The following is a 15,044-nucleotide window of genomic DNA, read 5'->3' as shown; positions in this document are numbered from 1 at the left end:
CCGAATGCTGGGATTAAAGGCAGTTTCTGAACAGTTAAATAATATTCCATTGTGCAAATGCACATTTTCTGTTGTGCATTCTATTTCCTGGCAATTATGAATAGTGCATTAATGAACACCGATGAGCAAGCATCCCTATAGTAAGATTACCTGTAGTGGGAGCTGCGGGCTGTGTTCCTGCCGCCCCAGCTCCTGGTCGCCTGGCTAGCTTATGCCCCGAAATAACAACACACAAACTGTATTCTTTTAAACACTGCTTGGCCCATTAGCTCTAGCCCTTACTGGCTAATTCTCATATCCCGATCAACCCATCTCTAATAATCTGTGTAGCACCAGTCTTACCAGGAAAGATTCAGCATGTCTGACCTGGCGGCTTGCTTCATCGCGTCTGCCCCAGAGAGGAGAGGAAATGGCATCTGAGCTCACTTCCTCTTCCTCCCAGCATTCTGTTCTGTTTACTCCACCCACCTATGTTCTAACCTATGAGGGCCAAGCAGTTTCTTTATTTTTTAACCAATGACCTTCCTCCATCAATTACCCAAGAAGAACAGCTGGATTATATGGTATATTGACTTGCAGCTTCTTGGGAAATCTCTATACTGTTTCTACAGTGGCTGAGCCAGTCTGTAATCCCACCACCATCTGGTGCCATTTGTTCTCCTGATCTTGGCCATTTTAATTGGGTTAAGATGAAATCTCAAAGTAGTTTTAATTTGCATTTCACTTATGACTAAAGATGTTGAACATTTTGAAAATGCTCCTCAGACATTTGTATTTATCTTTTGAGAATTTTGTTTAAGGGGCTGAGACAGAACTGATTGTCTAAATTCAAAGTCAGCTTAGACTACATAGTGAGCTTCAGACCATTCTCGGCTACAGAACAAGATCTTGTCTGAAAGCAAATAAACAAACAAAAAAGTAGGCTAGATCTGTGTATTGAGTACAAGGTGTATACAATTAAATGACAAAAAGATAATGGAAAAACATTTAAGCTACTTTAAATGTTTCCTTGCTGTAACAATGATTTATAATGTATCTATCATCTCATCTATTCATTCATGGAAAAAAGAATCCATGGTTGTTGGTGGAAGAAGATTCTAGTCTGTATACCGTGGTGAAACTGTACAGTTGACCCTCAGTATGCTGTGTGGGTCCCTTATCTGAAAATTCAAGAACCTGGGATGAAATGTATAGTTAAGTCTACCCTAGTATGGCCGCATATATACTGAACATGGCATTTCAGTACTTTCAATCTTGTCACCTGTCCCGAAATAATTCGGTACAGTACCTATTTATATAGTGTTTGTAGTATATTAAGTCAATAATCTAGAGATGCTTTTAAGTATATAGAGGATATATTTAGGTCATAAGGAAACATTATGCTAGTTTTCATAAAGAACATGAGAAGATTTTGGTCCCTGTGATGAGTTCTGGAACCAATTTCGTGTGGTGGGTGAAGACTGCATATACTCTCTGGAGTAAAGCATTACCTCGGGACTTGCTAGAAATGGGGATTATTAGGACACCCCATTTTTTTTTTGATTCAGTATCCCTAGGTTGGGAGTCAGTGCTCAGTGTTTTAACAAGTCCTTCTGATGATACTAACAAGCACTAAAATTTGAGAATCACAGCTATGAACTACAGTAGTGATCACTATTCAGCTTAACGCTTTAAAATAGCAGGTTCACAAGCACAGTATGGATGCCTCTGGTTTTCTCCACGGCATTTTGTTTGTTTGTTTTGAGGCAGGGTTTCTCTGTAGCTTTGGAGCCTGTCCTGGAACTGGATCTTGTAGACCAGGCTGGTCTCGAACTCACAGAGATCCACCTGCCTCTGCCTCCCGAGTGTTGGGATTAAAGGTGTGCGACACCACCACCTGGCTCCCCCCAGTATTTTAAAATTGTTCTTTAGTACAAGGATATTAAAGGAGTATGTTACTTTCTTGTATGTTCTTGATATTTACTTAACCCCTTATTATCTCCTCACATGGGTTGGAAAAGTCAACATTTACATTACATATAGTGTCAAGATGCCAAAAGACTGAACCCTTATATTTCCACTGAGGACACCCAAAGAACAACAAACTTTAGAACTAATCTCTCAGGATTTATAGATTGGAAAGAAAAGGCAATATAGAGATGCCCTGATCAGTAGTCACATTTTCTAGAAAAGGAAAATGAAGCCCTGAGACATTACACTAAACAGAGATGATACAATAATTATAAGCATCATCTTTCATTATAATATGTACTACTTCAGGGTAGTTATTCTTGATCAAATCGATTCATAAAATTCACATAGGAAGATTTCATTTTACGATACATTTATATATACATATACAAATATAATAAAAAAGCAAAAAGACCAACAGAATTTAAATCTGTCTGAAGGCACTTAAGGCCATCAAGGACTCTACTGTTCTCTAATTCATCAATGACCACAGGGATCAGTAAGGTCACTTAGAATGTCAATGTTTGTGCAAAACAGTCCCAGATCCCTGCCCTTTGGGATCTTTTGACTTCCTGTCCCCTCCTTTCACGTTAGTTATTCATTCTTACATCTATCTGTGGGATTGTATGCAGTAGCCTCCATCCCTACTTCCATACCTACTATGGCCAAATGAGAATTGAGATATCAAGTAAATATGCTATTTAGGACTATGATAAAGATGACTGCATAACAGATGAGAAACTAGAATATTAACAATAGGAAACCTGTGGTTTTTTTTTTCCCCTCTGGCTTTGATAATAGACTTTAGAGTCAATGTTGGCAAACAGGATGTACTTTATGGAGAAAGGAAAAGAAACAGGAGGAAATGATATAAAAAAACAGTATACATATATGAAATTAAAAAATAAATTTAAAAATAAAGTGACATACTATCAAGATACTCTGTACACAAATAAAACAATAAACTGTGGGAATGGTTTTAAACTCAAGAATGCATTTTTGGTCAAGATTTCTATACTGGTAGGGTTTTATTTGTTTTTCTAAGTAACAGATTCTATTTCTGAGAAATTTTATGTTAACAACAGTAGCTGAGCTGAAAAGAGAGATTTGCCATGCACCTTCCCTCCCCATCCCCACATAAGAACAGCCTTCCCAGTTATTGCTATCCTGCACTTCAAAACCACAGCAACAACTACTGAAAGGTTCATAACTTTACAAATCCCACCAAAGAGGTAGTTGACATTACCTGTAACACCACAGAACTGTGGGTATTGCTGGTAAAGATGCGTGTGTTTCCTGCCTTGGAAGAATGCAAATGGGCAGAGAGCCCCATTTCACTGCATCCAAGGGACAGTTTCATATGCTGGTCTTCCTCTTCCACAAGAGATCTGAAAAGAGTTTTTAAATGAGAAGGAGAGAAAAATAAAAATGTGCTTAATTCACAGCAACGAAATTATTTAGGTACATAGCTCCTGCTGACAATCATCTGTCTACAGAATACACGGAGGCTCGTTTCACTGCATTCTAATCCTACCCGTTGGTAGCACAGAAGAAATACACAAGTTTAAAATGCTTTCTATCCAGGCAGTGGTGGCACTCACCTTTAATTCTAGCACTTATGAGAGAGAGAGAGAGAGGCAGGCAGATCTCTGTGAGTTCGAGGCCAGCCTGCTCTACAGAGCTAGTTCCAAGAGAGTCAGGCCTACACAAATACACACACACACACAAAATAAACCCTGTCTTGAAAACAAAAAAAAAAAAAAAAACTTTTCAAGAACAGAAAATGTAGAAATAAACTGAGAAATCAATCAAAAGATAGTTTTAAGGTATAGTCTCAAGGAACTTTTAGGGTAACAATATTTGCTTTGTGCATTTTACTATTCAGATAGCAATGCTATCAAATTATATCCTTCCTGGTTATGTTGAATTTCAAGTACCTAATTTTAGAAAGAGAAAACTAGCAACTGATGTATTCAATCACTGCTCTCTATCAAGTACTTGCCAAGAACTTTCCCCATGTGAGCTCTTTTACTTTAAGACAACCCAATACAAAAGTTCTTTTCTTTTTATGTTTTATTTATTGTGTATGAATGTCTGCCTGTACGGAGGTCTATACATCACAAGCGTGCCTGGTGCCCACAGAGGTCAGAAGAGGGAATCAGATCCCCTGCAAAGAGAATTACTGATGGTTGTGGGTTACCATGTGAACACTGGGAACCAAATTTTGGTCCTCTGCAAGAGCAATAAATGCTCTTAACCGTTCAACTATCTTCGTGGCCCCTATCTCTTTTTCAGCTTTCTTTTCGCAATTTGGGATTGTTTGGAGAAACAACTGTATCCAACTAGTATTGCCATCTTTTCAAAGACATGGATAACATACGTAAATAAAATACATGAAAATAATAGCTTTTCCCAAGGACCACAAGAAAGGAATGCAGAATGTGGAGTCACCAAGACACTTCATTACCAGAAACGATAATGAAGCCGTTGATAGTTACAGGGCTTTCCTTAGATTATACTAAAAACTGACCACCCTAGAATGGTCTGTCATTATTTCTTACAAGGGGCCTTTTGTACCCTTAACTCTACATAGCTAAAGTGGATTCTGGATCATGTGCCTAAGAACAAGGAGTCCTTGGCTCTAAATTGGTTTGGTTTGTGCATTCATGATAGATACTGCTAAATGGATATTAGGAAAAGAAAGAATTTCCATCAGAATTTTCCATATCTATAATTTTCTGAAATTTAAATTATGTGATTTCTTAGATGGACTATCCAGTATCAAAGATTTCACCCTTGTCCTATAGTATCTATAACCTGAGTGTCTCAGTTTTCATACAAGTTTTAAGACGATAGCTACTTTCTACACAAAGATGTTGCTTTTTGAATACTGGCACGCACCAATCAAGTGCTTTTAAATCCTGCACTAATTAGCAGGAATTCTTGCCTTAAGGGTGACATCAATTCTTCTGAACAGTATTAGAGCCACAGTATAATGAAAAATGAATTAATAAAATATAACCATGTTTTATTCATCTCTCATAGATATTTAATAGAGAATAATTCAAGTAAGATTTTGACAAGCATAAAAGAAAATGAACATAGCCTTCCATTAAAGTTTCAGAAATAGCTTTAAAAGGAATGATATACTATATATATAATTTACATAGTGTGCAAAATACTCATATACATGTTTGTAGACAGGCACTGGAATTTAGAGCATCAGTTGGGAAAGTCAGAAATAGATGGTGAGGCACGTTGCTACCCAGAATATATCTATCCATCTAAAATTATTTTAATAGAAAATTCAAGCAGACTGTGCTATTAATTTCTATATTCCCTACACACAGCCTGGGATGAGAGGCTTAATTTATGTCCTGTTACTGAATATGGAATCTCATTTCTGTGAATCATTCCAAAGACATCTCTTTATCATGCAGGGCTTAAATGGCCATCAATTATCATTTTCCCAACAAGGACAAGAGTCAAGCCGCAGCTGCTCTGTCCTTATGACACACCCTAGAAATCGTTTCTTTGAATAAACTACAAGTAACAACTTGTTTACTTGTCATTTGTCCCTTGCTCTCAAAGTTGAGAAGGTTTATATGAAAATGCAACCCTTTCACGGCATTAGGAGATAGCTGGCTTTCTAGTTAATTACTTAAAAAGCTGGAGAAGCCCTCATACTTGGTTTCTGGAATACCAGGGAGACTGACTCTTTAACATTCAAAACACTCCCTATCATTTTTGTGCCAGTAACAACACATGTCCTATCAACCTTCTTAGGAGACTCAATATGCCCGTCTAGCTTCTTTTTATTAAACTTACAGACTGCAAGGAAAGTGCATTGTTCTTCAGCACTGTAAGGAACTAATAGCTTTCTCTTTCTGGAAAGCCCACGCTACAATTACAGCATGTTATTATGTTAAGGGGCTGTTTATCAGAAAAATTCCAGACCAAAAACTGTTTTTTAAAAAAAAAAATATTATCAAGTCACATAGTTAAAACAATATGCATGCCAGCGGTTCTCAATGGGCAGAGGAAAGGAAGGAATTTTTCTTCCAATCCCTGCCCCTTAACATACACACGTTCCTTGACAAGGTTTGTGGACATTTTCCATTGTACTAAGTGAGGGAGGGGTAGGCAATTACTGTCATCTCCTGGGATGCCGCTAGACATAGCACAGTACACAAAACAATTCTGTATGTCAAGGATGTTCTCAGGCAAAAAATGTCAATGGTACTAAGGTTGAGAAACCCTGGGACAGAGGAATTGCATTCACATGAAGTGTTTATCCAGTAATTTCATCTTTTAAATATTTGCCAATCCTTGGATTGACTCCACGAAGTAATGTTAACATTACAAAAACACAGTGGGGATTACTAATTACCACTAAATCTGCTAAAGCCATCTTAACAGAATACCTCAGCTCTCCTCATTCCTAACACTTTGAAAACTCAAGTGTTTACAACATATCAGTAGATAATAGCACTGATGTTTCTATGATAATTATGTAAAAAAGATTTTTATAGTTTATATAACAAAAACAATATCTTAATTCTGCTTAAAACAACTGTTCACTGGTTTCACCTTAACATAGAAAGTTACAATCTTGTAAATTTTGAGCAAATCCTGGCATTTTATAAATACTAAAAGGTTATTTAGAGGAGACAATGTCTTCATCAGTTTTTCTAAAACTTAAATCTTCCTGCTATAACATTAGAATCTATGTATGACTGCCAAACTAACCCTGCACACTGAATACATTTTATTTTCAAAACAGCAGTGAACCACCAAACGTAAAACTAATCTTTCACAAAATGTGCATGAACCAGCCAAATGTGCTTGTGCAAAGAAAATCATCACAGTTTTGTTGCTGTTGCTGTTGTTGAAGAGCTGTGGGTTAGAGATGAGGCGTTCTCTATGTCATTTTACTAAGACCTCCGCAGACATGAAAAACTAAACATATAACTGCATTTACTTACACTGTTGTTTAAAGAAAGAAAAAAATCCTAAGCAACTGTTATTTTGCTAAGCAATACCAACATTGTAATCTTGTCTCAAACTTTCCATATTTTACAAGAACCTCAAGGAAAACATGTAAATAAATACAAACATACAAATTCATATAGGCAGATGTATAAACAGTTAACAGATAAAATTGCTCAATGTCTTCAGTATTCAAGAACATGCAAATCAATGCAAAGTGTCTATTTTTTAAACCTATAAATTATCAAAGACACACTCTCAAATTCACTAGTGCAGACATGCATGAAGTCCCTGGGGTCTACGTGGAGCTGTTCATATAAATGGATATTTGACAAAAGGCATCTAAAAACTACTAGGCCAGTTTTTTCTCTTTTTTTATGATAATGAAGGATTGCGCACTACATCTGTGTCCTAGGAGAATGCCACCAAAAGAAGGCCCTGTGACTCTTGTTAAAATGTTTCCTAGACAGAACAGTGACGAGTAAGTTCATTTGCCCAAAGTTCTGTAAATAACGGAGTATTCTTACAAATGACTATACCAATCACTTTTGTTGGTATGCTCCAGGGGAGGGCACGTCTAATTTGCATTTATTTAGTCCAAGCTCACAAACTCCCTCTGAACAGTCCTCAATCTCTACATCCAAAAGACTACTGAAACCAATTCTATTGTGTTGGAAATTGAGGTAGTATCTTGGTAAGTTATAAAATTCACATTTCATTCTTGTGGCTTCTATCACTACAAACACAGATCCATTTTAAATGCAAATGCCGAGGAAGGTGACATTTCACTGTCACGTCGAGGAAAAAAAAGAATAGTTTAGTGCCTTTTGAAATTATTATCATGAGAATACATTAAAACCAGATGCTTTTTCCTGGTATGGAAGTTACATATGCCAACTTATACACTGGTGGCTCACTTTTAACTTACATCACCTAAAGAATAGCACACTGACATTGGGAGGAAATATTCTGCCTTATACATTCCTGCGTTGCTTGGAATTTGTCAGAAAAAAACATGAATCAGAAAAAAATTAAAGTACATGAACAACAATTTGCTTGTTTCTCTCTACTCAGTTACTGGTAGACAGCCACAGGGCAACTTTTGGCTTGCCATCATTTCCTTATACATATAAAATCTAACATGTATTGTAATCACAGTTTCGCTACAACAAAGCACTTGATTTGAGATTCAGTTAGTGCCGAAAGTATAACACAAATATCTGAAGTTCCCAGGTCAATAATATTATCATACCCAAAAGTTACTGCATAGAAGAATGGCAACAACAACAACAAGACAACAACCAAGACAGCCATACATGTTTTGACAGTACCATAAAGCAGACCAGTTAATCAAGTCAACAACTCACCCTTTCCAAACCCAACCCTCAGGAAAAGAAAAGACAGATTTCAAACTCACAGTTTTAAAAGAAAATCAAGAAAGGGGTTTTCTTCAAAGAAGTACTCTCCTTCCATTGGTTTGTCTGCTCTGAAGCAGAGAAGTGTCTGCTCACAGCAGCATTTGCTAAATGAAACATTTCTTGTGATAAAGTTGCATGGCAGGTGGAGGAGAAATTTTGCCACCTGTTCTCATACTCATTTGAATTTGAGAGCTAAATCTGTCAAGGTATTTCCTTCCACCCTTAAGAAATGAAACAAAAACTCAAGATGATAGGATCCATTTCCCAATAGTTTTCAGATAGATTCGAAGTATGAATTGGGTGTTAAAGGTATTAATAAATATCTTCCTCCTCTACCCATCCAAAACAAAACTAAATAATAAATCAGACATGTTTGGGTATTCATACTTATTCACTTTAGCTTTTACCATTATAAAAATTAGGGAAGTACAAAATTAAAATCAGAAACAAAAATTTCAGCTTCTGAAATAAAATAAATACGTCTGATACAATTGTTTAAAAGGTGAAAAAAAATCCATACTACTTCAAGAATTGAAGTATTAGTCTACTAACTAACATATCATTTACAGTATATTACATGAGGAAACTACAAATATCGAGGCAGTCTGTATGAATAAGGCATACATTAATTGCTGGCTAAGAAATATATGGACAACATATCTCCTTAATAAGGTTAGGCACAAAAGAAATCATAAGAGCAAAACTTTAATGAGTTATTTCTATTTTTATGACTATATGTAAGATCTATTATTAATGATCAGAAATGGTTCTACTAAAACTTTTTGCATAGGCAATATTTTCATTTTTATCAATGGTTGCTGTGTTTTCAATATTCTGTTTCTGCCGTGATAATACAAGCATCCAGAAAAAGAAAAATAATCAAAGTAATAAGCATATGTGAAAATGGCATTTCAAATTAAAGAGACTATAGTGCAAGCTTCTCACATGCATATATCCAACACATTCAGAATAGAATTACATTAATAAGTAGCTGATGTCCATAATAACATAGGAATAAGATCATTCACCCAGCACCTGCTGTGTACTAGGCACTGTGCCAGGCACATTCTCATGTGGTACTTAATCCTCAGGACAATCCCACTTTCAAGACTGGGAACTGAAGCCCGGGGAGTTTAATGCTTCACATACATATCATAACTATGAATCCAAACCCATGCCTAAACCTGGAGCCAACATTGTTTCCATTACACAAGGGCTAAAAGTTAAAAATAGAGAGTAGAGACTGTACAATGATTCATATTTAAAGGCTTTTATTATAAATACAAGAAAGATATCATAAAAATACATTCTGTTGGAGGAAAGGAATTTTCTGGTTTAATTACATGCATCCAAAATCCCCTGCTTTGGGTGTGGGAGAGGATGATGGTGAGAAAACAGTTAACAGGTCCAAAATGATTTCTAATATAGGATATGGTTGATGGGCGTTAACTGAAGACTTAAAAATAGCTAGTGAAGTTTTTTTTTTTAATATTCTCAAAATAAAGACACAATAAATATCCAGGGTTAGATATACCAATTTCATTGATCTGGTTATTCTACATTATATGTGTGTATAGGGATACCACAGTGAACCCTACATATGTGCAAAAATTAGTAATATGCCATTTTATAACACTAACAATAAACCAACTTCAGTGAAGCATGCTTGTTGTCTTAACTACTTGGGATGCTGAAATAGGAGAATGTCTTGAGCCTAGGCATTTGAGAGTAGTCTGGACAACACAGAAAGGCCTCGTTTCCCTCCCACAGAAAGGGTAACAAACAGGGCTAGAAAGATAGCTTAGTAATTAAGAGCATTTGCTGCTCTTCCAGACAACCTGAGTGTGATCTCCAGCATCCACAGGAGACACATCAAAGCTTTCCTGTAACTCCAGCTCCAGAGAATTCAACACCCCGTTTTTGCCTCCCAGAGCACCTGCACACACGCACACACACGCACACACACACACACGCGCGCGCGCGCACGCACGCACACACACACACACTAACTCATAAATAAGAAAGTAAAATAAATCTTTTAAAAATTAGTAAGGAGTACTACTTCCTGGATCATAATTCTGAACAAGTTTCGGAGATTTTTACATTACTACATTTAAAAGAACATACCAGCACTGAAGAGAACAGATTTTGAATTCCAATGCTGACTATCATAATCCCCAAAATAGCACTATGACACAGATGAGGGAATTGGGCTAGACAAATGGAATGACAAATGATACTCCATTAGATAACTGTAACAGGATGAAAGTTAATTATCCAAACCAAAAAGCATTTGCACTGAATATTTCAATCCTGTCCTTGAACAACACTAAAATTAATGGTTTTGCTCTCAACCTACCATATTTTAAGACTTTGTGCTGCTCTTATCAATTAAAACACAAACACTTTTTAAATTACATCATTTCATATACCTTGACAAACATTTCTTCTATTTGAGAAGTTTGGTTCTTATATTATTTTTATTCTTCACATTTTTTATAATATTTTGGAGACAAAAAGATGAGCTTATAGGTCGATAGTGGGTGGCTAGGTGTAAAAACAGATGAATGAGTGGGTGTGGGTGGGTGGATTGTAGATGACAGGGAATAGGTAGAATTTACTATATATCCTGAAGTAAAAATAAAACAGGAAGTGAAGAAACGAATTAGTGACTGTTCATCCCATTCCTGACACACAGAAAACATTTCATCCAGAGGGCCCATCAACTTTAGATAGCCACAAACCCGAAGAGACTGCACATAGGGGTTGTGGTGGTTTGAGGAACAATGGTCAACATAGACTCATATGTTGGAATGCTTAGGGAGTGGCACTATTAGGAGGAGGTCTGGCCTTGTTGGAGGAAGTGTGTTACTGGCGTGAGCTTTGAGGTCTGAAGAACCAGATGTAGAACTCTCCTTTCCTTCTTCAACACCATGTTGGCCTGCGTGCTGCCATGTCCTGTCATGATGATAATGGACTAAACCTCTGAAACCATAAGTCATTCCAATTAAATGTTTTCCTTTATAAGAGTTGTCATGGTCATGGTGTCTCTTCACAGCAGAAGAGACCCTAATTGAGACAGGGGTATGTGTATAAGAAAATGGCAGAATGTACAAAGCAGTTGGAAGAAACAGCAAGTACTCCAATTACCATAAGTTATACAGAGGGCACAGAATTTAGTCTCTAGTAATACACAAACCTATTGGCAGAATGTTCTAATCTCCAGCCACTAGTCAATCAGGTCTGGCTATCAAAAGGCCTCAGTACACTTGCAACTGTGAACTTAGCTTCTCTTCTATCAATTCCCAATGAATAAAGTAGAATGCACACCCAACTGCTTCAATATCAAGCCAACTTGCTCTGAAACTCTTTTCTTATTGAGGATTTGTCAACTACTGTCATTTTACCCCATCATTGGTAGCTCGCCAATTCTGAAATTTGACTATTATGTTATGACATACTTAAATAAGAGATCCATACTATGAATAAATTGGGTTTTACCTGCCTAGAATTCGTTTATTAACTATTCAAACACTCAAGTTATACAATTTAAGTATTTATTTAGAAATCGGACCCCATAAACCAAAATCAAATCGCAACCAATCATCAGTCTAGTAGAAAAAAAGTGAAAAGCTTAACCTAATTTTCTGGATTGTCCAGTTATATTCAACTTATTTTTATTATTTCATTATTTTATGTGCATATATCTTTTGCTTGCATGTTGTAAAGTATTAATAAAATACCACCTTAATTTGAGATAATGGGCCAGAATCTTCTTTCACTCCTTTATATACAGAACATTAAACCGGATTTTTTACGCAAATTATAATGTATGATTCTCAAAGTAGGTGAGAAGCACACAGAAAGAAACGAAAGGAAGTGGGAATACTAATGAGGGGTTAAAAGTATGCCCACTGGTTAGAAAATGGTACCTACTACAGTACCTACTACCTTCGCTATATCTTCATGAGCTATTCTCTGAAGTAATAGTTTCAAATCTTTTCACATGCCTAGAGTATTTTACAAGGAAATGAATTCGACTATATAGTTCCCAATGATCCTTTCTGGAAACCTAGTCAATCAGAACAAATGTCAGGAATCTCAAATATATCCTGTTATCATGCAACCAAGTGACACAAGATTAAATATTTTGGATACTAAAAGGCAACTGCCATCACCAAAACATTTCTGTCATCCCCATTTTCTATATTTATAATGATCAATTTTCATATGTATTGTTGTTTAGTACTTTCACAGATAACTGTTCTTCCAGCTCAGAAAACTATCTCATAGCTCAAAGGTATTATTCAGTTAAGCACAATTTGTTAAACAAAAACTCACCTCTACATTCTTTGCTTCAAGATATCTGGGACTAGTCCTCCTTAACTGAGCATCCCAACTAGCTCATAATGAAGAGTCTTGATTAGAAGATGAACAAACTTTAAATTTATATTATAAATTAAGAGATATTTTGTTTCAGAGTGTGCTGTTTTTATCAGGTACTGCTATGCCTTTCGTCTCCATTTAGCGATGTAGTTTGGAAAAATAATCTTAAACATTTTAGGAACTAATTCACTTAATTTAAAATCTTCAGAACTGGTCTTTCCCATCACATATTCAGGGATAAAGCAGGGAAATGAAAGAAAGAGGGGTAGGACATGGGTTAACCATGAAAGATATATGAAGAAGCCTTATGAAAACTTACTAGATTTTTTTTTAATATGTGTATGAGTGTTTTGTCTTCCTGTACACCTATATGCCATGAGCATGTTAGGTGGCTGTGAAGGTCAGATGAAGGCATTACAGACGGTTTTGAGCCACCACGTGGGTGTTAGTAATTGAACCTGGGTCCTTAGTGCTTCTTAATCAGTAAGTCATCTCTCCAGACCATGAAAATCTATTAGCTTTTAAAGATTATATATTTTAATTTAAAAACCTTTCTCCAGAGGTATCCCCCAGGAGTAGATAATGCTCCCACAAAAAAAAATGGGTGATTAAATAAAGGTTTCATTGCCAAGAACAGTTTACTACCCTTTGAGTTATTATTATTGATCATGGAGACCCCAGAGGACACTTACAACAACACAGGCTATTGCCACTGCTCTTTTTTGCCCACTAGAACTACTGCTACTGAAGATACCACACACTTTGGTTAAAAAAAAAAAATCAACCTCAAACTAACTGGGAAATTTCCTTACTTCTGGTTAGCTTTTATAGTGCCATAAGGTGCTTTCGAGGTTGCTAGGAGGAGAAAAGACATCAGTGGTCTTACCCAATATTGCAATGCAAACCTGCCAGGAAATATGTGCCCACTGGTGCAATGGCAGCATGACTATTATGGGATAACCAATTTCTCTCTTGACTGGATTTGAGAAGCATGTTTCACATGAAGCATTTCATGCCTGGTACTATAAACCTGATGAAAAATTCAAGGTTAGGGAAATCATAGGTCTTAGAGGGGAACCTGCTGTTGTTTTAAATGGTAACGTCGTCAAACTATTTTGAAAAGATTGGATGTTCAGACTCACATCGGTTTGCATGGATCTCAACCTTGGTCAAAAAAGTTTCTTATCACAGTATGGGATGAGTCTGTTCATAGTGCTAAGAAGAGTGACTTGAGTTCTCAGCAAAGGAGAGGCCACTTAACAAGTTCTCCCCCACCCAAGGCTCAGGGAACATTACAGAAGAAGGGATGGAAAGGATGTAAGAGCGGAAGGACAGGGAAGAGCGCTGGGAAAGGCTGTCCTCTGGCCAAGGCATGCTTGCTGCACTCATGAACTCACACCAGCTGCTATTGGCTGCGTAAGATCAAGACAAGTAAAATTTCCAGGAAAGGTGTGGCAAGGGTTACCAAGGCCTCATCCCTAGTTGCAGAGCTACTGGGAGTTGACAGCAGCTAGAGGAAAGACAGTCACTTTTCCTCGAGGGTGTGAGTAGGTAGATTTCCAATATGTCAGTGGAGGGCCCTATACAATATTCAGGCAGTGCATTAGTTGTATTCATTGGGTTATAAAAACATCAATTAAAAAAAAAAGAGAAAACAAAGTTGAGAGGATGATGTGCTGAGAGTGGACCTGGATGCTGGAGGGTGTAGTGAGGAGTGAGGGGTTCATAAGATCAAGATACATTGTGTACATATATGAAGTTTTCTAAAAATACAAGTATTTTAAGAAGAAATTCATTTAATTTCAATCTGGTGTCTGCCAAGCTTCTGTGATTATTATGAAGCTCTTCTGTGTATAAAATTCATAACATAAGGAAATATGGATGATTTCTTAGTATAAAACTGTATTTTCTCTTAAGTATTATTCAGATTCATTTTAACTTCTGGTCAGACACTCCTTTTGCTAGACTGTACACGCAAAACAAATCATTATTTAAATGTATCTACACTAGTAAAAAAATATCAATCTGCCTGAAAAAGTTTTCCCAGTAAAGACAAAAGGTATAAAATAGGTCAAATAACTTTTAAAGCTAAGAGTACTTGCAATCTTAAAAAGACTATAACTTTATTTTTCTTTTTTTTTAACCAAATCACAACCTGATACAGTATGGTAACATATTTTGGTCCTTGGCTAATTGCATTTATTGAAACTACTGTCAATCTGGCTCAGCACCATGGAATTTTCTATCAATGATGCACAGAATACAGATTTGGGGGTAGTCTCTTTCCTAGACAAGAGAGCC

General features: G+C 36.5%; 1 protein-coding gene across 7 annotated transcripts in view; it reads right to left on the bottom strand.

Annotated features, from left to right (window-relative positions):
* Klhl13 (kelch like family member 13) overlaps positions 1-15,044 on the bottom strand; it is a 178,077-nt gene that overhangs the window by 35,671 nt on the left and 127,362 nt on the right. For all 7 annotated transcript variants that reach the window (XM_057760279.1, XM_057760286.1, XM_057760280.1 and 4 more), the window contains one exon: positions 3,197-3,338. In XM_057760279.1, the coding sequence (XP_057616262.1) occupies positions 3,197-3,338 (142 nt within the window). The remainder of the gene's footprint in view (positions 1-3,196; positions 3,339-15,044) is intronic.

This window comes from Chionomys nivalis, chromosome X (assembly GCF_950005125.1).
Source record: "Chionomys nivalis chromosome X, mChiNiv1.1, whole genome shotgun sequence".
Taxonomy (NCBI): Eukaryota; Metazoa; Chordata; class Mammalia; order Rodentia; family Cricetidae; genus Chionomys; species Chionomys nivalis.
The sequence above is the reverse complement of the archived record's forward strand: the minus strand, read 5'-3'. Positions and strand labels throughout refer to the sequence as shown.